Source organism: Lingula anatina, chromosome 4 (assembly GCF_051362555.1).
Source record: "Lingula anatina isolate TDL-2025a chromosome 4, LinAna3.0, whole genome shotgun sequence".
Lineage (NCBI taxonomy): Eukaryota > Metazoa > Brachiopoda > Lingulata > Lingulida > Lingulidae > Lingula > Lingula anatina.
Genome location: NC_141770.1, coordinates 8,360,306 through 8,381,205, shown reverse-complemented (window position 1 = coordinate 8,381,205; position 20,900 = coordinate 8,360,306). Strand labels below are relative to the sequence as shown.

General features: G+C 35.2%; 5 protein-coding genes across 12 annotated transcripts in view; 2 read left to right on the top strand and 3 right to left on the bottom strand.

Annotated features, from left to right (window-relative positions):
* The window catches only part of LOC106160903 (uncharacterized), an 8,419-nt gene extending 971 nt beyond the window's left edge, over positions 1 to 7,448 (bottom strand). The window contains exons 1-4 of one of the 4 annotated variants that reach the window (XM_087011689.1): positions 6,674 to 7,448; positions 1,433 to 2,049; positions 939 to 1,253; positions 152 to 409 (exon numbers count right to left, since the gene is read on the bottom strand). In XM_087011689.1, coding sequence (XP_086867815.1) covers positions 152 to 409; positions 939 to 1,253; positions 1,433 to 2,049; positions 6,674 to 7,065 — 1,582 coding nt within the window. In that variant the 5' untranslated portion in view covers positions 7,066 to 7,448. The remainder of the gene's footprint in view (positions 1 to 151; positions 410 to 938; positions 1,254 to 1,432; positions 2,050 to 6,673) is intronic. The other 3 variants (XM_087011690.1, XM_087011688.1, XM_087011691.1) reach the window with 3 other exon arrangements.
* Positions 1 to 11,494, top strand: part of LOC106160904 (diphosphomevalonate decarboxylase) — a 17,315-nt gene extending 5,821 nt beyond the window's left edge. The window contains exons 8-11 of the mRNA XM_087011692.1: positions 9,782 to 9,904; positions 10,335 to 10,496; positions 10,755 to 10,823; positions 11,175 to 11,494. Of these exons, the coding sequence (XP_086867818.1) occupies positions 9,782 to 9,904; positions 10,335 to 10,496; positions 10,755 to 10,823; positions 11,175 to 11,255 (435 nt within the window). The 3' untranslated portion in view covers positions 11,256 to 11,494. The remainder of the gene's footprint in view (positions 1 to 9,781; positions 9,905 to 10,334; positions 10,497 to 10,754; positions 10,824 to 11,174) is intronic.
* Positions 11,495 to 13,223, bottom strand: LOC106174026 (guanine nucleotide exchange factor MSS4). Its single transcript, XM_013555396.3, has 2 exons — positions 13,056 to 13,223; positions 11,495 to 12,635 (listed from the first exon to the last, which is right to left on the bottom strand). Exons 1-2 carry the CDS (start codon positions 13,218 to 13,220, stop codon positions 12,399 to 12,401), a joined length of 402 nt encoding a protein of 133 aa, XP_013410850.1. The 5' UTR covers positions 13,221 to 13,223; the 3' UTR covers positions 11,495 to 12,398.
* On the top strand, positions 13,209 to 19,617 carry LOC106174014 (PSME3-interacting protein). 5 transcript variants are annotated; one of them, XM_087011694.1, is made up of 7 exons: positions 13,209 to 13,326; positions 13,717 to 13,851; positions 14,519 to 14,617; positions 15,317 to 15,439; positions 15,663 to 15,804; positions 16,059 to 16,120; positions 16,473 to 19,617. In XM_087011694.1, the coding sequence occupies exons 2-7, from the start codon at positions 13,725 to 13,727 to the stop codon at positions 16,748 to 16,750; spliced, it is 831 nt and encodes a 276-aa protein (XP_086867820.1). In that variant the 5' UTR covers positions 13,209 to 13,326; positions 13,717 to 13,724; the 3' UTR covers positions 16,751 to 19,617. The 5 variants fall into 5 exon arrangements, with proteins under 5 accessions (XP_086867820.1, XP_086867822.1, XP_086867819.1 ...); XM_087011696.1 differs by having other exon boundaries at positions 13,316 to 13,340; XM_087011693.1 differs by lacking the exon at positions 13,209 to 13,326 and adding an exon at positions 13,330 to 13,344.
* LOC106160901 (rhophilin-2-A-like) overlaps positions 17,751 to 20,900 on the bottom strand; it is a 33,534-nt gene continuing 30,384 nt past the window's right edge. The window contains exon 17 of the mRNA XM_087011687.1: positions 17,751 to 20,900. Within this exon, the coding sequence (XP_086867813.1) occupies positions 20,731 to 20,900 (170 nt within the window). The 3' untranslated portion in view covers positions 17,751 to 20,730.

Genomic DNA, 20,900 nt, shown 5'->3' with positions numbered 1-20,900 from the left:
TCAGCTACTGGAAATGTTTGTTTTTTTTTTTTACACAAAAATCCCAGTTAAACTGGTTTAAAGCCTAATGTTAGAAAGAAAGCAAAACAATTTAGTAGCAGAAGTTAATATGCACAATGTGTGCATATAATATTTTTTTTTTCATGTTTACCTTTATACAAAACATCATAGTGACCAGACCTTCCTCCACTTAGTCCTGGTTTGTACAACAGATTGACTTCTTTTCTTGACAACTGGCTAACTTCCCCAACTGTAGTTATCTCCCTGACAGTGGACTTATTTACCAGCTGGAATACATGGATCACAACCCCTTCTACGTGCGCTGCAGCATCTATTGCTAAGTGAGTTGCATAAACTCCAGTTCTGCTTATATCATCAATCTCTTCTTCTAAACTACTGTAACCTTCATCTAAAAGTATCGTACAAATAGGTTGTTAATGAGAATATTTTATAATGATAGACCAAGAGTTCATAATTCGGATCAGGTTCAGAATTCAGATAAAAAAGGGACGTTGTCATAATTACCCATTCATTTACAAATCATGAATAACACATGAAACACGAAGCCATCTAAAAGCTTATGCAGTAATATATTACACAGAGTCCTCACATGGAGATTTAACTTCAGTTGCCCACAAGCAATACAGAATTTTGCTTGTCTTTCAGTATATTTTTTGTACCATGAAGCCGCTGAAGTTGACATCCTATGTTATACTGATCCTAATTCTGAACTCTTGGTCTACTCAAGCATTAAACAATTATCAATTTTACAAGTCCAGCAGTTAAATATTTAATCACTTCACAAGTATAAAACAATGAGGTATTTCATTTTTTAACATGTAAAACTGACCGTTTTCAGTCTTAATAAAGGTACACTGCAATATTCTCTAAAAATTTTCAAACATCATAAATTGGGAAATAAATCATACAATAAGTACCTGTAATAATGAAAGTTCTATCCTGAGAGAAACATTCAGAGTGTTCACCTTGTCTCATGGAGCTAACCAGCTCCTCATAGTGAACTGTGTTTCTTCTCATATAATCAGCTGTTCTCCTCCTAAGGCCTAGAATCGATTGTTCCTCTTTTATCTTGTCATCTTCATTTAATGGGTAGTTGTCGTCACCTCTTGGGAAACTCTGAAGATCCAAATCTGCTGCTCTGACAAATGACCTGAAGAAACAATCCCCATCACGTGGTGTCTTCATCAGCCGATATGTATGTCCATCTGATGATTTCAACTGGGATACTTGCTCTGGAAGAAAAAAAATTAGTGGAAAGAGGGGAACGGATGAATACTTTTGGTTATTTTATGTATTTATGTACACTATGATGTTTTGTGATTATTGCCTTTTTACTCTTGTAGCGGGTTTCACAAATATGATACATCTATAGGAATATTATGTACTAGGTATATACTAGTAAAAAAATTACCTCTGTTATTTGGTTCTCCATCCAGAGAGATTGTCTCTGTGCTGTCTGGAAAAGGTTCAGTTACAGGGATCTCTTTGGTTGATGCACACAGCCTTTGCAAAAGAGATGAGTCGAGGAGCATTCGCCTTTTTACACTGTTGCAAGCCTTTGCATAAGCAGCCCTCATGTGACAGAGATGAGGCATCATTTGCACTGATGTTTCCCTCCCAAAAGTGTCAAGCACTATCCCCAGTTGATTTAAAAAAAGAGCATCGCGGTTCAGTTCTTTGTTGTCAGTGTTGGTTGGTAGTCCAACATGTCCTGGTCTCATTAGAGGTTCATAGGCTGAATTGCTTGTGGAATCTGTGCATGAAGGAGAAGCTATTGACTGTGGTTCTATTGGCGGTTCGTCCACATCAGAGAGGTTTTCCTTGTCTCCATCTTCATCCTCTAATTTACCATTCTCTGTGTCCAACTGTTCGATTCCTTCATCCTCTGGAGGCTGGCCAATAGCTGCATGGCAAACTCCATCTGGGGGCGTAATTGTGGACAACCGGTCAGAGAGATTTTGGGGCGGGTCCTTAGCCATCTCTTGTGCAGGAAGATGAGCCTTCAAGCACCCATCTATGTCAACAAACCTAAAATAAAATTTAAAAAAGCGATCTGTACTTCCAATTCTCTTTATAAGTTATTACATAAAATCGTCTTATTTCTTGTTTTACATTTTTTTTTTTTTTTAGTTTAAGAAAACATAAAACACACAAACCATTTTGAATGGTTTATCTGTCTTAATTAGACTAAAAGCATTGGCATTAACATTATTATTGTATCTGGGCCTAATTATATCAATACAAAACTAGGCTATCTCAAATAAATCACCCAGGCACCAAATAATTTTTAAAAGTAACTTGCACAAAAAACATACGCTAGGGATTTTGCGCCTGGCTTTATTGCTTAACTAATTACTCTTTGCCTTGCATCTACCCGGCATTCAATGCTGGACTGTCCCAGTTATTTCTTGTTACATATTAAAAAATATATGCACTTAGAGTTTTAAGACTAACTAGTATATTTTTTTGGAAAGTTTTCCGGGGGCACAATTATTCTGGTAGGCACTATTCTTCAGCACTTCAGAGTATGATCTTTACAGGTGTGGTTATTGTATTTGTCTTTGAAAAGAGGAGCTGAAAGAAAGCTCTAATGACAATTTACTAGTCTGATTTTATTACTGAAAATACATGCCATTTTGAGAATTTGAACAATTTTTCTGGTAATTTTTAATACCCATGTAGCCTCAGACAGAATTGAGATCATGGACAGGAATAAAATTTTTACATACTCAATAAATCATTTTATTATTGTGTGTGTAAATGGCAATAATGTGCTTTTGGAACAGATAACTAATACCTTTTTGTGATGTTGCACACTTTCAACAAGAGGATAGAACCCAAGAAAGGCTATCAATGCACATATTAACTGGTAGAAACAAGCGGGTGGAGCTGTTTGCATGCTGAGCAAAATCTATTTACAGCAATTATAAAAAACACTCAAATCAAATTTTTGTTATGGATTCAGTGTTTTTATCCTTTGGACATTACTGTTATATTTGCTTACAGGTTATATGTCATAGAAATTCCAATTCATTTTTACTGTACAAATGTTAATTCAGAATGCAACTTTACAGCGTACGTCAAGGAATTTTGTAACTCCTTTCTTACATACATTATAAATAGAAACAAAATGTAAATTTTAAGTCAACAGGTTTTATTGTATTTTGCATTTTGTTTAAGAATTCAAAGTGATTTATAAATATGCATTCAATTCTGATTTTTATACATCATACTTTGTATTGTGATATTGAGTCTGATGTTCTTATTAAAATGAAATCACTACCTTATAAATTTATATCATTTTCTGAAAAAAGACACCATGAACTTCATTTAGCATCAGATTCAAAAATGATTTGTAGGTTTTGACAACTTATAAAGATTTAAGTGAGGTTTTTATTCAAAAATAAAGAAAAATAGAATATTTAAAGAACATTATTGCTGTTTTTCAAATTGTTTCCAATTATGAAAACTAAGGATAAAAACTTGTAAGCTACTGGTGATTATTCAACCCCCCCCCCTTCCAGTAGCATTAAAGCTGAGTAAACTTGGTTATTACTTTTTGTTGAAAACTTTGTTGATTTGGATAATTATGGATGAATCAATTTATGAAAAATAATTTTGGCAGGCCTCTAATGAAATTTTTTGTTTTTGCAGAAATTATAAAAGCTGAAAAAGTATTTCAGTCTCTTCAAACATAATCCAGACAACAGTAGAAAAAGAAATTTTAATGAAAAACGGCAGATGGAAATTCTTTTTGAAAGCACATTAATTGCATTACTTGAGACACCTGCTTTGAACACGACAGGTGAGCAATGCTACCCAAGCCCCCTTTTCTAGCTTATCATATCTTTCAAATTGAGACCTCTAAAAGCAATATATGAATATGTTTTTATTTTTTCTGTTGTTTAGATGATTTTATTATACAAGAATTCCGACTGTATATTAATGAACTGGTACGTATAGGTCCTAGTGTCCCAGTAGGAAAAATTGCTTTAATAATAGTACACCACCATCGCTGATAAAGTCCCCACTGACACTAGAAAATCCCTTTGATGGCCATTTCCCTGATGTAAATACATAAGTGAATATCAACAAACAGTTGTCACGCGTATTTGTTCACATACTAGTATATACTCAATACAAACGAGAAAATATGCCTATTACAACATGTATCTGGTGTAAACTGAAATTGCAGCCCGTTGGAGGAGTGTTGGTTTTATCGCTGATAAATTCACCATCAGCTCTAGAAAATCCTCCTGAGGCCCATTGGCTAACGCTAAAAACCCAAGTGAATATGACCAAGTGGTTGTCACAAGTAATTGTCTTCAGGTCTGATTGATATGACTAATCAAATTTGCCAATTTAAAGGCCTACTGCGCTCTAGGAACACATAGCGTTCACTGCTTTTTTTACAGTATAAAAACTATAAATCCACGTCAAAAAATTGTTCTTTTTAAGTTTTAGAGAGAAAAGATGAGATTTAGATGAGAAAATTCTGATTGGTCAGTTTCTAGTGACGTAACCCGTGGAGTAGCTTCCCACAGCTGTACTAGTAATAGTATATACTATGCAGTAGGCGACTAAACATCCAGGTGTCAGAAAAACAAATGCCGCAAAGTTGTGTTGCTCCCGGGTGCCGTAATGTAGGTTACAATAAGAAAGACATCTGCTATTATATCCTGCCTGCGGATGCCGCTAAACGTAAAATTTGCCTCAATTCTCTGAAGTTAAAAAATCCCAGCACTGTGTCAAAACACGCGGGGATCTGTAGCGACCACTTCGAGCCGGAATGCTTCGTACGTGACCTGCGAGCTGAATTGTGCGGTGGAAAAGCACGGAGAAAACTAAAAGATGATGCTGTACCCAGTATATTCGATTTTTCGGAGTACCAAAATGCGACAGTAAATGCCAGAGCGCTGCCGACGAGAGTCTTACCTGTAGGATGTGTGCATGATGCGGCCGTCGAAAGGAAGAAGAGAGCAGCTTCTAGAGCCCAAAAAATAGTTCGTAGCAGAATTACGTTGTCGAATTTTTTGGTTATGTTAGTGAAAACGTTAATATTAACATGATAGTGGAATCAAATTTTTACTCGACATACTGCTGCACTGATCACGTGTAAGGCAGAAGTAGCGAGGTAAGTTGCAGAGGTGTGAAATGTAGTGTCCGATGCGATCAGTCCGATATCTTTGGCCTTTTGTCCACTGACCTGGCTCTCCCGGAATGACACTGGTAAACTGCACGGGTGTGAAAAATAATGTTAGCTGTCACACCTGCATGTATTAGGTAACTTTCTCTTATCAGTCGGGATAAGAACGTTCAGCCGACGCGACAGATGGGCAATGTGTGAAAAACTGTGTGCGCTGCCCTGCTTCCAAACCTTTACTGTTAACATAGTTTTGGTGTATTTTGTTGGTTAATAAATGATAACCACGTGGGGAATTAATCTTCTTTTGTGTATCTATCTTCAAAAGTTTGAATTTATAAATGATCATGTAGTGATCAATTGCGTGTATCGTTTTAGTTTGCACTGCTAGCAAGCGGATAGCTGAATCGAATATGGCTTTCTGAGCCTTGACGCTAGTGACGTCACTCGCCTTAAAGCGCCACCACGCGGGAGTATCATAAACTACATTCACACCTGCATAAAATCGGCTTTAAAAACTAAATAAACGTAAGAACTTTTTTTTCATTACTCAAAAATGACTTTTGGGCACCTAACGGATAGTTTTAACCCGTTTTTTCATCACAGTATACCTTTAACATTTAGAGCAATGGGAGCAAGCCAATGTTTTACCCTAGTCCTAAAATGAGAGCCTCGTTCTGGGTTAAATAGGCCGGAAACCGACTGTAAGAATTAGTATTTTACTATTAGGCCATTCACATTAGAAGGTTAACCGCGGTCGAGTTAACTCCGATTGAATTGCGGGCAACCAAATGGAGATTATTTGCATTCACACTGATACTGGCAGCGATCAGTAGCGATAGAATTTCAGCAATTGTACTTCCCGTTCAGCATGCGCCCTATTGTTCGGATAAGTAAAAATCCAACCCATTATATTTAAATTATTGTATTTCAGATACATGAGTTTACCGCATAACAGTGACAAAAGATAAGATACTAATTCTACATGTAGGCACGGTGATACAAATAACCTTAGAAAGTCTATTTTGCGACAGACCATTTTATTCTTGCTGCTGCCTGTTAATTTACGATGTACTTCACTCTCCGACTATTGGGCCAGGAGGCCCTTGACAGCATCCTCAGACCATTATACTCTTTTGCTGCTACTTATAGTTTTCAAATTGCAGCAAGGATTTCTCGCAAATGAGATCAGTTGGTTAATTGCCCACTTGTGCACATGCATTCCACATGTTATCATCCGGTCTTTACCGCAATTTGGAGTTAACTACGATTTAACCCAGCTACCGATCTGGGTTTATTTCGACCGCGGTTAGGGGTACGTGGTCCGTTCACATTAGAAAAGTTAACTGCGATAGGACCGAGGTCAGGTCTTGACCGCAGCCGAAAATGCTAGTGTGAATAACCTATATCAGAAACACCGCTTAAGGTATAGACATTAAAAGCAACATGGTTTTCTAGCTACATTTCTCCTAGCGTTCGCTAGCAAATAAACAAAATAGGCTTACTTACCATTGAAAAATCGACTGCCTCCTTTCAGGTCGGACGGGTTTTCTTCCTCCTCCCGCCTGCCGATATCGTTCATGTCCCAATTCTTCGTCCAGGGTGCCGTCCATTTGTCTAACATAGAGCTCCAGGCATCTTGATACTAGTGACTTGGCCTTTTGAAATTCGGCATGCCCGTTTGGTAGAGAAGCCATGTGAGGAAAGACCTCCCTTATCGTCTTTGCAAGAAACCCTTCTTTCGGTTTAGGATGACTAATTTTCTTTCGTTTAGCATCCCAATGAGCTTCCAAAAGTTTTGCCTCTTCTTCATACTTTAATTTGTTTGTGTAACACAATTTACCGATATCAAATTTCTGAGCAAGAGAGTATTTTCTGTAAGCCTTCGCCTTCGGCATCATTTCTGAGAAACCTCCCTACCGCTTGCACTGCGATGTTGCATACTGCGCAAGCTTGGCGCCAAAAAAAAAGTTGATAATAGATTACCTCTGTTCACGGTTCTGGTTCAATTTCTTTGACACGAACGACTAACTGATCTATTCGGTATATTTCCGCTATAAACAGACGAAAACCTGGTCGATCTACTCATGCGGAAGTTGTGGTCCACATGTTGTCTGGACTCGGCCGGAACGAGGAACGCTAAACAAGTCACCCGCTCTTTACGTTTCTAACACGTTAACTGAATTGATGAAAATGAAATCACCGAAATTGAATTCTTCATTCAAAATACATGTTTATATTGTCACGGATACAAAGTGAAAATCAACTGGAAGACCCAGTCTTTAAATAAATCCCGCTCATGCGCAGTAGGTTACTGGCGCTTGAAAACCTCGCGTAATAGATTTGACCTGGTTTTCGTCTGTTTATCGCTGGCGTATGATTTTACGACGGTCAAACTGGTAGAAAGACAGTTGGATATTAGCAAAGTGACAGCTCTGTTGATGGGAAAACTGGTTGACTTTACATTAATGTGCGAGTTGAGGAGATGAGATGTAAAATATAAAATTTAGAGCTGCCGCACCGCGGCTGGTTCGGCAACTGGTTTTCATTTCCCACTTTTTGAGGCCTTTGCTTTCATGCGTTAGCACAGAGTATACATATCAGAATCGTCAATAGGAGTGCTAACGCATGAATATTCGTGCTAAAGTGCTTCATGGTAGAGATTTTAACCTATTTCTACTTATTATAAGCACATAAGATAGATTTTACAATACGCTCTATTGCTGAATCGGGCGGCAGTATAATTATTTAACAATCACAATGTTTCATTTTGTCCGCTACTCACTACCGCAGAGTTTTGCCTGAGGGTGATGGTGATGTTCAAATAAATAAATATTCTGTTTAGAAGTAAGCAGCATTACCGTCTTGATTTATTAGTTGACTCATATGTTAAGTTTTTTTTTTTTTTTTTTTTTTTTTTTTTTTTTTTTTTTTTGCATAGACCTCGACCCCGGATTATGGAACGATATTTGACGTTTTTCGGCTTTGCACAGTCTGTGTATAAAAATGAGCGTAAACTAACCTCTAATACTTTGCATGTAGCTACGATAGAGCTTTATTTACTATCTTGTAAAGCTTAATCCATATGATTGGGGTTACTATTGGAGAAAAACGCTAAAATAGTGGTTAACTTCGTGTTGTTCTCAAACCCCGGATTATGGAACAAAACCGGAAGTGCGCAGATAACGTTGCGTCAGAGTTTGTTAGATATGATGCAAGGCAATATATAGCGCAGGGGGTCTATAAAAGACAATAAAACGGCAAATGCGCATTATACTCCGAATATCAATGAACATAACAGCAGTTGTTATTCATATTTAGTTGGTCTTTTTCTTTTAAACACAAATATTGCTAAAAAAATGGAATAGTCCACTCATTTACCACTGCCTTGATCGGATTATGGAACAAAACGAGAAGTTGCCGCTACGTCGGAGTATCGAAGCGATATTTAGTAGTCTGGTCATTTAAAATGCCATATTGAAAATACTGTATTCATTATTATGAAAGAATAATATTGATATTTCTCATTTAAAAACTCATCGATTATTCATTTGGCCAGCCTTCAGGTAACAACACCAGTAATGATTCGAAATAAAATCTTTAATTCATGATAACAAAACTAGCAATTAACATTAACAGCTCACTCACCACCAACAAAGAATTTATCGAAAGTGTGACAAATACAATAAAAATAAATAAATAAAAAAAGACGGAGAACTCATGTAACAGACTAGTGCTGTGACCTAACAAAGAGATGAATGTATTCAGTTTTTTAACATCGCTGACCTTTATAAAATGCATTAAACATTTAACTCCATAAAACGAAATCACTGCAATTTATTCTATTATTATACTGTCTCGCAACTCTGTTCACCATATGGAATGATAATGTGCGTTTGTGTTATGTACGTATGTATGTTTATTTTTACGTTTGTAACGCACAAGAACATATCACTTGTAGGCCCATGTACTTTTGCGGTATAAGTAAGAAAAAAATATAAATCTTAAAAAAATATATAAAACAAAAGAACTCAACCAATGTTTCTCCTTTACTGAGATAAATTCCAGCAGATATAGGCCTAACACAGGAAAACGTCCAAAAATGTACTGGTTTAAGCGCAAGTGAAATGTTCTTGCGCGTTAAGCCTAGGAAGGATAAATAGGTGCGATATAGTGAAATAAAAAACATGCTAAATAAATGAAAAATAATGAGAAAATGAATTTTGTCTTCAAATAAAGATTTGTTCGGATATCGGATAATAAGAAAGCATTATTTAAAGACTTGGAAGAAAGAAAGAAAGAAAGAAAGAAAAGAAGAGCTGTAAAAAAAATGAGATAAGCCGAAGATGGCGCTAAGCGAAGAATGGAGAAAGGTGTTACAATTACAATTTGGGCATTTTGATGTGAGATCAGTAATAACATTCAATTTAACAATCTAGCCGCGACAGAGACTCCGGACGGCAGGCGTTGCCCTACCAGCACTATAATAGAGTTACTTTTATATACGCAAGTATTATAATAATAATTTTTGTAGATAAAATGTACCAATTAAAGCAATCTATTGCAATTTAAAGTACTTAATAAATAAGACAATTTTATATGAAACATTTTTTGCAGGACAGTAACCAGCTCCATGCCTCCTGTTTGGATACCTACCCACCCATCATCTACCTGAATGATACGTCTAAACAGATCATGCATCTAGTCCACAAATACAATGACTTCTGTGGAGAAATTAAGGTAAGATAAAAAGAAGATAACATTCTAGCAGTCGCTGGCCTTTTTTATTTTTTATTTATTTATTTTTTGATAAAACATGTAATTTCATTTTGGCATAGAAATCCTTATGCCACATATGAAAACTACCAGATTATCATTTTCAGTTGCAGCCATTTTTAATAATTTATACTCCTTAATGTTTTTGGGTACATTTCTTTCACTTTAGTGGAGGGAGAGGGGTTCAGTCTATTACCAGAAAGTCACAGACGTCATAATTTTGTATTAACTTTTTATATTGTCTGGTAACACTCTGAAAGTAAGATGTAAAAAAAAGCGTTAAATTTTCCTTTGAATAGAAAATAATACTAAAGCAAAAAAGGAAACATCTTCTTGGACCACTCTCTACAAACATTTTTCATAATCATTTTCTCACATAACTTTTCACCTCTAGGTTGCCTATACATTTGATGCAGGCCCCAATGCCTGTCTGTATTTACTGGAGGAGGATGTAGCGGGCGTACTAGCCATGGTAAACCATTGTTTTCCACCAATAGAGCAGAACGGAGACCAGTATATTAGAGGGCTACAAGTGGAAGAATTGCCTATTCAGAAGGTACTCACTGAACATTCCCAGTGTGTGAGCCTTTTCATGGAAGTTTATGAAGCTGACAATATGATACAATTTTTATTTTAATTTAAATATTTTGCCATTTTGTGTCTCTTTTTCTTTATAATTTAAAAAAGCTATCAGTAGTATAGAATAATGAAAAAATATTACAGAAGAAATGAGTGATATTTAAATGAAAATGTACTAATGGTAACTGTTTTCTATGTAATACAAGCATTACATACTCTTTTTTTGTCTCCAAAGGATTTAAAGGAAAGTTTGGGGTTCACACCTCTATCCCCAGGGGCATTGAAGTACATCATACATACCAAGGTATGTTTTTGGTTGTTCACAGGCAAATTAATGAAATTGTCTTGCTTGCACCCTTAGTTATCAAACCACCATGTTACTTATTATCTTCAGTAGTTTTAATACCTAAAGCTACATGAGACTGATTATTTTATGTGATGCTGTTAAATGTAGATCGACACACCTTAGCTATCATAAAGCCCAAGGTGTGGCATTGTTCAGTATTTTTTAATTAAATAACATTAGTGATTTAACTAAACATGATTATAAATTTTCATTTTTCCTGTGCTAAATTTCCAATGTAATTGTGATGAATTTGTGAAAAAAGATAACCTCAGTTAAACGTTAGCAGTTTATTGCTGTCTTTTATTACAGGTGGGAACTGGGCCACAAGTGCTGCCATCTACAGAATGTCTGCTGGATGAAGATGGAATGCCTAAAGATGCACATTCATGACGAGGGCTCGTGCTCAGCCTTTAGACACTCTTAGAAACCCAGGGTGTTGAAAAATGAATCATCTGTTAAAAGGCAGAGAAATATTGAGCCTTGAAGACATTAGCAAATTAATGATTCAGTCTTAGCTTATACAGGAAAGAGGTGTTGGCTTTGTGTACTGACACATCTGTGTCTGTACATAAAAAGTAATAACATTTGGAAATAATATGTCCGTGTCAAATAAAAACTTGAAGAACGAGTTTCATAAGTGGTTTGCTTATTATTTTCTTTATTGTATAGATAGTCCAATACACCTACTGCTTGCTATAAAAGTGTACACCGATGAAAGTACTTTAATTTATGCCAATCAAAGTTTTATACTTTCAATAAATCTTCACTGATTTGAGCAAGATCTGGTTTCATAACATCTTTCATTTTGAAGTAAGCAATATCTTTTATATATATCTATAGCATAGCAATGAGGTCAGTGTTGTTATCTCACTTGCAGTGGATATACATTGCAAAGGCATCATCACCATTAACATACCAAACTGGAACTTTGCTGTTATTTTAAGTTGCCTTATTTAGACAGCTATGTAAAAGACAGGACTGCACTGATGCATGGACATTTAAAGCAAAATACTTCTGTAGTCTTTATGGAATACTGGTTATTACACAAAATGGACTATTACGTCGACTGTACTTTCTGGTTTATGACCAACAACACACGAAGACGGACAACAATGCCTGTTGAAACCTCACTTGGTATATTTTCAACTCCTCGTGCATGCGCACAACAGTAATAACACTACATGTAAACACTACAACTTCCATCAGACATGACTTGAGATTGTTAGAAAAAAGTAGTGAAGAAAGACTTGTGGCCTTAAGACTGGATGCTGCTTGAGGCAGAAAAATCTGTATTAAAAATTTCTGATAAAAAATGAAAAAAAAATCAAGTATATTTTCATGCTCACTGTCATTGAGAACTCAATTTTCTGTAAATGTAAATCATATTTAAATAAAGTTGAAATTGCACATAAATACTATAGTTTTTCACTACTGGAATTCAGTTCAATTTCTTGGCATAAAATTAGCTGAATACATTGGTCCAATCATTTTAAGCATAATGTCAAATTTCCATGTGCCTACTATACAGAATCATCAAACATGTTTCACCCTGTCAAGGGCAACATAAAATTCATTCTTTATATTCACATCGTGCCAGCCAATAGGGCCGATTTCACAGTCTGCGCAGATCAGGTATTTGCTTGTGCCGACATTTTTGGTGAAGCCCACATTATCAAATGTGTACATGTCATCCACCAGCCAGCAGTCCGATAGTGTCTCTCCATTGGGATCTGTGCCCTCAGCTTTTTTCTTCATGTGTGGAAGGAATAGCTGGAAATGAAATGTAGTGTTCTGGGTGGTAATGATGCTGCTGACAATGGTGACATTAACTTTAAGGGAGTTTTTTTAATTATCAACAATTATCTGAGTGGTACAAAAAAATGATGTCAATAATCAATTCACACAAGCTGCACATTATTACAGCTACTGCGTCAATATATCAAATGTTTTAGTGCATTTTAACAGTACACACAAAATAATACATTAACTTTCAAACGACACAATAAAATTATTATAAATTACTACTGAGTACATGTACGTGAAATAACGCTTAAGAGTGAGATGGGTTTGTGGGATGGGAGAAGCTAATATTATAACAATTTTAATGACATTAAATAGATTAAATAAGTAAGGGTATCAGCTCTTAGCGGCATCGGAAGTGACGATCAATGAATTTAAAGTCTATCTCACCTCTTTTTGTACAAACTTGGCACTTCCTGGCCTAAGAACGACGCATCCGCAGCGTTCGCATTGCAAAGTTAGGCTATTTTTGCCATCTTTGACTAATTCAGCGTGGTTTGGTTTGATTGGCGATGCTGCCCCTTTGGTTTCTTCCCCGCTCACCCCCTCTGACATTGTCAAATGTGTTCTTTTGATTTTAACCACTATTCCGCATGTGAAAACTCTTTTGAGATTAGAGACCCGAATGTAGTACACTGAGATCGACTTCCGGTGTCTACAGGTGGGAAAATGAACGCATGTATCGAGTCTTAATCGGACAGATTTATGGTTCACAATAATCAATGTTTTGTTATGAAATATGCCCTGGTGGTTTTACATCTGCCTCTAGAGTGTGTGTTCTTTGTGTTGCATTATTTCTGAGGGTGATGATCGAAAAAGATGTGAAGTGGAACTGAACAAACTTGTCAATATTTTGCAACTTAAAAAAATAACATCGATTTAAAAATAATTATTATTTGAAAACTTTTAGCCAGAGTGTCAATGACATTTGAAGACGTTTAATCGTGAAATCAGTAAGTCGCATCATGTCTACCTGTAGTTCCCTTCCTCATTTTATTCTGTTTTTAAATCACAGTAAACTGTTGCTCTTCAAAATACGTGGTGTTTACAGATTCCAACATGAGTGGAAAGGACAGTGACTTGCCAGTAGCTTTTAAGAAATTTGTGTCGGAGGATGAAATAGAAGAACAGAAAAAACGTAGACAAGAAGAATGGGAGAAAGTGAGAACAGCAGATCAGCCTATAGGTAAGAAGGCTACGGGGGAAGTTTGAGGCACCCTTTTGTTATATTAGGAATATTTTTACAAAAGCAATCTAATAAAACATTATTATTATTATTATTATTATTATTATTATTATTATTATTATTATTATTATTTGCAGTCTTTTAGTCATTTCTGACCAATACTCTGTTGGCTTATAATCACCTGAATGTCCTTGACTATTTTATTTTAACTTAAGTTTACTCGATAAGTATATATTAAAAAAAGGTTACAAAAATTCTATGTACATTCATTTACTTTGAGTGAAATTGCAGTTTTTGAGCAGGAATTAGTGTGCATTACCTGATAAGGATGCAGCATCATTGTGGACAAGTATAAGAACATAGACATATTTAAAACTATAATATCAGAGAGATTATAATATTATTTTCCTGTGTTTCAGGGTGAAATCTTTATCTTTTTTAATTAAAAATTTTATGTTAAAGGAAAAAGGCATACAAGTTCAGACAAAAATGACATTTTGCAGCAAAGAGTATAGCATGCAATATTTCTCAAAGAGATTTCTGTGAGTTCATTAAATACTTTTCCTAACTGATGCCACATACTTAGCACTGATCTGTAATTGAAGGGATCATACTTCTTGTTTGATTTATTATTATTTTTTAAAAAATTATTTATCTATAATTTCAGAGGCCCCAGAGGAGGAATATGATCATCGGTCACTGTTTGAAAGACTGCAGGAACAGAAACAGAAGAAAGATGATGAATACAATGAAAAATATAAACTAAGTAAACATAAATTTATTGTACTTTGTTTTTTGAATGTAACAATTTGAATCAATCATAGATTTCCTGTAAGGCGTATAGATCACTTCTAGTGTCTTTTATTTAAAAATAAAGTCAACATGCCAAAAGATAAACCAAAATTAATCAATCAGTCAGCCAAAAAATAAGCTTTAAAACGGCACCTTCTTCAAATTTCTGGTCATAAACTTTATCTATATATCCAACCTTCTGGTTCATGAAAGTCTGTCAAATGTGTGATGCATAACTGCTGTGCATGCAATAGCATAAATATTTAAATGAAACAAAAAGAAAACGGAAAACATCTCTTCAAATATCATTTTTCAGAAAGACTGAGACGATGTCCTGTGGTGTTTCTTTAAGTTATGCTATTTTAAAAATATATGATGCATTTGGTCAGGTTTAGTGGCAAACATTTGACTTCATATAATTTGAAAACAGATACTAGGTAGTTTTACTGGTACAGAACTGTGAAAAATATGTATATTCTGAAATGTATATGTTGATTTGAGCCAAATAAGATGTAGTAAATGATCTCCAAAATCAAGCCAAAAGATCGGATCTCATGGATATATAATTGTTGATTCATATTTTGATATTCAGTTTAACTTCAAGGTATGCTTATTTGGTTGTTTTCTGACAAAGACATAACTTTTAGTTCCCCTCTTTGTTTCTTACTTCTAGGTAACATGGTTAAAGGACTCGAAGATGATGAAGCACAGTTTTTAGACTTTGTTTCTGTAAAACAAGAACAGATTATGCGGGCAAGAGAAAAAGAAAATGAGGAAGCACTAGAGGAATATAAAATATCCTTTTTCATTTGATAGCAAGTATTTTTTAAGATGTTTTGGACTATTTTTTTGCACATTTTGTATCTCATGGAAAGGATGTAAAAATGTTTCTTTGTTGATTTGAAATCAGCTGATGCATGTTTTACATGTGTTTTCATATTCATTTTTCAATTTAAGTGACAAATATAAGTTTTAATGTTTTACAACTCTTGTGTATTTTTTCTTTACTCCTTTGTACAATGCAGTGATGAATTTGGCCACCACTTCAGCAGCTGCAAAGAAAGACGATACCAAAGAAAAAACAAAAACACAAAAAACAACCATGCAAACCTCCAAAAGGTCACAGTCACAGTTGTTAGCAGGAGCAGTGAAGAGGAAAAGGTAGAGAAAACTATAGGATCCAGATCTTCCTGTGATACTGTTGATTTGTTTAAAAGCATTGGGGCAGAAAATTTTTATCTTAACCTTTAATGATTTTACAATAAATTGTTTTAAATTAGTCAGACTTCATTATTGGCAAAACTCTGGATGACTATGATTGCCTTTAAGGAGAATGAATAATAGTGAAATTATATTATGGGTTTCTCAGAGGGGAAAGGTGCATGGTTCACTGTATTATCATTTTGTCATACTAGTACTGATGCCAACAGCAACAATGAAGACTCTAAAAAGAAGACCAAGATAGCAAATGCAGAGGGTAAGGCATATATTATTTTCATGATTTAGGTGGTTGAAATTGCAAGAGTGAGTTTTTTTGACACAGACTTTTACCCATGTGTGGCACCAATCGGTTTTATGCCTGAGCTGTGAGATTTTGCTGAAAAAAATTGTTAATTTTCCTGTAATATGTTTGTTCAGTGATTGTGTGTCCTTACTTGTCCTTGTGTGTGGCTTTTGTTTCTGCTTCAGTCACATTTTTAAAACATTATTATAATGTTTGTTGACCAAAATGTATCCTTTGGATCTGTCCCTGTCTCTGTTCTTTAATTAATTCCATTCCCACAAAATCAAATGGAAAGCTTGTCTATAAAGGTTCTTGTGCTTGTCAGGGTCAGCTGGAGACAGTAAAAATCAGCCAAACACCAATGGGGCACAGACAGCCACTCTCGGCCAATCAAAGAGGGCGTTACAACAAGGGAAGCCACAGGTTGCCAAGGTGATTGGCATTCTGCCTGGAATGGGTTACTATACGGACAGTTCTGACTCTGAGGACTCGTCGGCCAGTGAAAATGATGACCGCTTGGATGAAGACGTGTCCACTGTGTCCAAGATAAAAGGAACGGTCAAATCTTGTGAGCAGACTTCATCAGGAGGGCAGAATCATTAGCAGCTGATCACTTGAGACAAAGAAGCCATTCACATTCTACTGGTCCACAGATCAAGTGTGGTGGACCCCACATGAAAGAAGAGCTGACTATTCCGCTGATGGGCTCCCCGCCTCCACACGTGCTGTCCTTGCTGGAGTCTAGCAGTTAAACCTCGGAGCTTATATGTTTATTGGCGCGTGTGGAGGCAGGAGACCGTCAGCGGACTAATGGGCTCTGCTTTCATGTAGGGTCTGCCATATTGATCCGTGGATCAGTAGATCCTTGGATCTTCTGTTCTGAATGGCATCAGAAACCCAGGGAGCATATGGTCACAGTGATACACCAGACACTAGTACTTCATATACACTGGGCTCTATTTTAAATTTGATACAGTTTATATAACTGGCATCATAGAGGAAGTTCACAGTGGAGTGTCTAATACATGGATTTGTTACCTGTGGTTGTATACAGAAGTTTGGCCATTGTGTTCTACTCCTGGAAGGTTTTAGTCACATTTTATACAAATTGGCAAATGAGAAGAGAGTACTGCATTTATTCCAATATTTGAAGTTCAACATTCATCATTTGGCTAAATATTTGCAGGTGCATTTAAAGGTTATTTCCCTTAATTATTTGTTCATTCTCCATTTTTGTGAGAGCAAAGAATATTTGCAGTGTTTTTAGATTTAACTTTGGCTTCCTTGACATGTATATATATATACACACATATTTTTCTGTCAAGGTTGAAGATTCAGTAATCGAGTCTTGTAGCTCCACTGTCAAGCTGAAATTTGTTGTGAAATGGTCTCAAGTTACTGGTTTTGTAACAATCATTCAGTCATTTGGAATTTATTACAGTTTTTGTATGTGCTACAGTCATAAATAACATTTTAAAATATGCCAGTGCATAAATGAAATGAACTGCTGTTCAAATTCGAACTTAAAAAGGCTGACTAAGTTAAAACATTTTATTTGATGCGAGAGAAAAAAACATGCACTTACAGAAATCACAACAAAACATTTAAGATTGCATACTAAGGTTTTATTTTATTTTTTCATTGAATAAAGTGTTATTACATGGTGAAACTTAGTTCAGTAACAAACAGTCACTTGCCCTTAAAGCAACACAATGTCACACACCTTCCAAGGAAAGCCATGCAGACCAATTTCACACATCACATGTTGGAAAGCCCAAGTCTTCAATAATACTACTTGTTCCTAGAAACTATGGTCATACATTGCCTTATATTTCACAATGCATTCAAGTAAAAGTTAAAAAGCACTAGTTAATATTGATATCATAACAAAAGCTATTTTAAGGGTAACTAAAACTTGGAAAGAAGTTATGTGAGTGAAAATGGTCAGTTGGCAAAGGCAATCCTATTTTTACAAATTGACTAGCATTTGTACTGGATATAAATACAATTTGTCTAGAAGTAAAACAAAAGTTAGACGACAAAATTTACAGCTTGCAGCATTGTTACCCTATGAGCTGCTTCATTTATTTCACTTAATTTACAACTAATGAGCATTTTGTTAGTAATACTGGTTTTCAAACAATAATAACTTAAATGTATTGGGAATTATTTATGGCTACATAAGGCAGGCATAGCTCGAAAAAAAAAAAAAATTCTCCGACTTCATTATTTGATTTTGATGTCTTACAAAAATGTTCCCCTTTATCTTTTTTGTACAAATGGACTATCACAGCCCTCTTGTCTGTGGTTTTCATAGCAAGAATCACTTTTCCCACTCGACATCCATAAAGAACATTCTCCAGAAAAAATATTTGGCAATGCATGTAATTGTAATGAGAATATACACATATACTTGCTAATGAATTGGGATTAATCCGAGTGCGAAAATGCTTTTAATATGTAACACATGGGATTTATCTGCACATAAATATTGGGTCATTTACTTGAAAAAATGAGTTAAATGAAAGACATTTTATCTTAGAATTAAAGTTGACCCTTTAATGGTTACAAAAATGTTAATGTGAGCAACAAAATCAGTAGACCATAAAGCTACACAACATAAAACAAACAAAAAGAAGCTAAAATGCCAACAAAACTTGCCATCTTATACTGCATAATTTTGATTTTATTTCCAGCACCAAATATGAATATTTTACTGAAAAAAAAATTAAAGCCATTTTAGTCTTAAATATAATTAGCAACCCATGTAAGATCCACGAGAGGTATTTGCAACTGAATACATGTATTTTAAACATTTTACTGTAGTCATGGGTGAACAAAAAAAAGAAAAAAACATTTTTGGTAACCTTACCTGATGTATGTTTAATGGAAGTGGTTTTCGCATAAATAACTTATTGTAAGTGAAGCTTAATACTTGTTGGTCCATTATTTTACACATGAAAACCACTTGGCAAAGTTGAAAAACTGGTTTTATATCCTGGCAATATTTCACATAATGGCTAAATAAATTCAAGCAAAATTAGGCAATTCTTATATCATCTCAAACCAATTGAAATCTCTCCCACTGAATTGCTAGTTTGTATGCATATACAAATAAAATTGATATCCTCTTTTCAAAAGTGTGATTCCAGTATCTTCACCAAATATTTAAAAAAAATGCAAATAACCAGACCTGTACAGCCAAGTTAAAAGTATCACTTGAAATACGAATTGTTAAAACCTATACACAGAAATGCATCCAACTTCATGCACCAATCTATTTTTCTCTTCACCTAATTATCTCAATTCGCCCTGATCTCCAGAAATGAAATAAACTCTGCTTCAGTGGACACAATACACATGGAATAATATCCTGTTACCTGATCTATCTTTGGTTTTATTGGGAATCTAAAGCTGTGGTATCATCTTGCTGATGAATTTTGATTCATAACTAATATGTTTACAAGAAATCTGAAAAAATAAATAATAAAAAAAATAAATTAAAAAAAAAACAATCTTCCTCAGGATTGCCAGTGCAAGACATTAAGTTTTCACTCATCTATTTTTTTTTGTTTGTTTGTTTGTTTGTTTGTTTTCAGTGAATGTGTTATTTTTTTAATCATGATAAATAATAGATCTAAATAATGAAGAATATACAGTGTAGCTGACAATCCTGCTTGTGATGACAGTTCATTTACATCAAACTGTCTCCATTATCTTTGGTGGGTTAAACTAATAAAGGCATTAGGGGCAAACTTTCTTACAGTCAAATTGATAACTATAAATGGTTTCAATCTGCCATAGTAAAATTTCATGAACTTCAGCAGCTATAAAATGACACTGTAACTTAAATCATCCTAATACTTAAAATGGCAAGAAATAGACTGTGATTTGAGAAATGCATCTGGATCCAAATATTTTAATAAATGAACAAATACACTGAAGTTGACAATGGAAATTAATCTAAAAGGGGAAAAATCAAAATATTTGAGTATTTGTGACTGTAATTTCCCCTATGCCTTTATCTATATATACATATATAGCTAATAAAGCTAAAATGTGCACCACAACGTACTTACATTTTTGCATTGGAAGTTTGCAAATCACATTAAAAGATCTACCTGGACTACTAGGATACATACCATGCACCTGAAAGCACTGATATAAATGTTTATCTATATTTTGTACATGGGAATTATTTTGGGCATTTATATATGCAATATACATCAGCCACCCCTTATTTTTTGAGTCTTAATGGAGACTCACCTTACATTCTCTATGGCCTAGATAAGCTCAGTGGGATAATGATAACAGGGTCATGCTGAAAATAGGAGAATTACCATCAGTCCCCTGTACCCTCCACCAGGGTGGCAGATATTATAGGCAAATTTTTAAAAAGCCAGAGAATCAAATGACTGTCTATTTATCAAAAGACATTATATCTGTGAATATCTTGTGAAAAATCAATCTGTCGCCCTGGTAGAGGGTAAGCCCCCTGAACATCAGTGATATTTGCTGTATCCATAACACGTTCTCTCACACAGCTAATACGTGTATTAATACTGGACGCTTCAGTCAAAAGGTCATCTGTACACAATGCTTGAGCCCTCGCTATCCAGTCTCGTGCGTTCTTTTGTCTTCTTCTCTTTGGAATCTTTTTTCTTAAACAGGGACGTGCTAAGCTTGAGGCGGCCGGCCTTGGCACTCTTGCTGCTGGACACACTGGCTGTCATGCTCTGCATCTTGGCTGTGC

Excerpts from the sequence above, each read along its gene's own strand:
- LOC106174026 (XM_013555396.3), bottom strand. The coding sequence starts at position 13,220 with ATGTCAGAGGGGGTGAGCGGGGAAGAAACCAAAGGGGCAGCATCGCCA. Across the intron at positions 12,636-13,055 it reads CCAAGTTTGTACAAAAAGAG|CTATTCCTTCCACACATGAA; the intron begins GTGAGATAGACT and ends TTTCATTTCCAG.
- LOC106174014 (XM_087011693.1), top strand. Across the intron at positions 13,852-14,518 it reads AACAGCAGATCAGCCTATAG|AGGCCCCAGAGGAGGAATAT; the intron begins GTAAGAAGGCTA and ends CTATAATTTCAG. Across the intron at positions 14,618-15,316 it reads CAATGAAAAATATAAACTAA|GTAACATGGTTAAAGGACTC; the intron begins GTAAACATAAAT and ends TCTTACTTCTAG.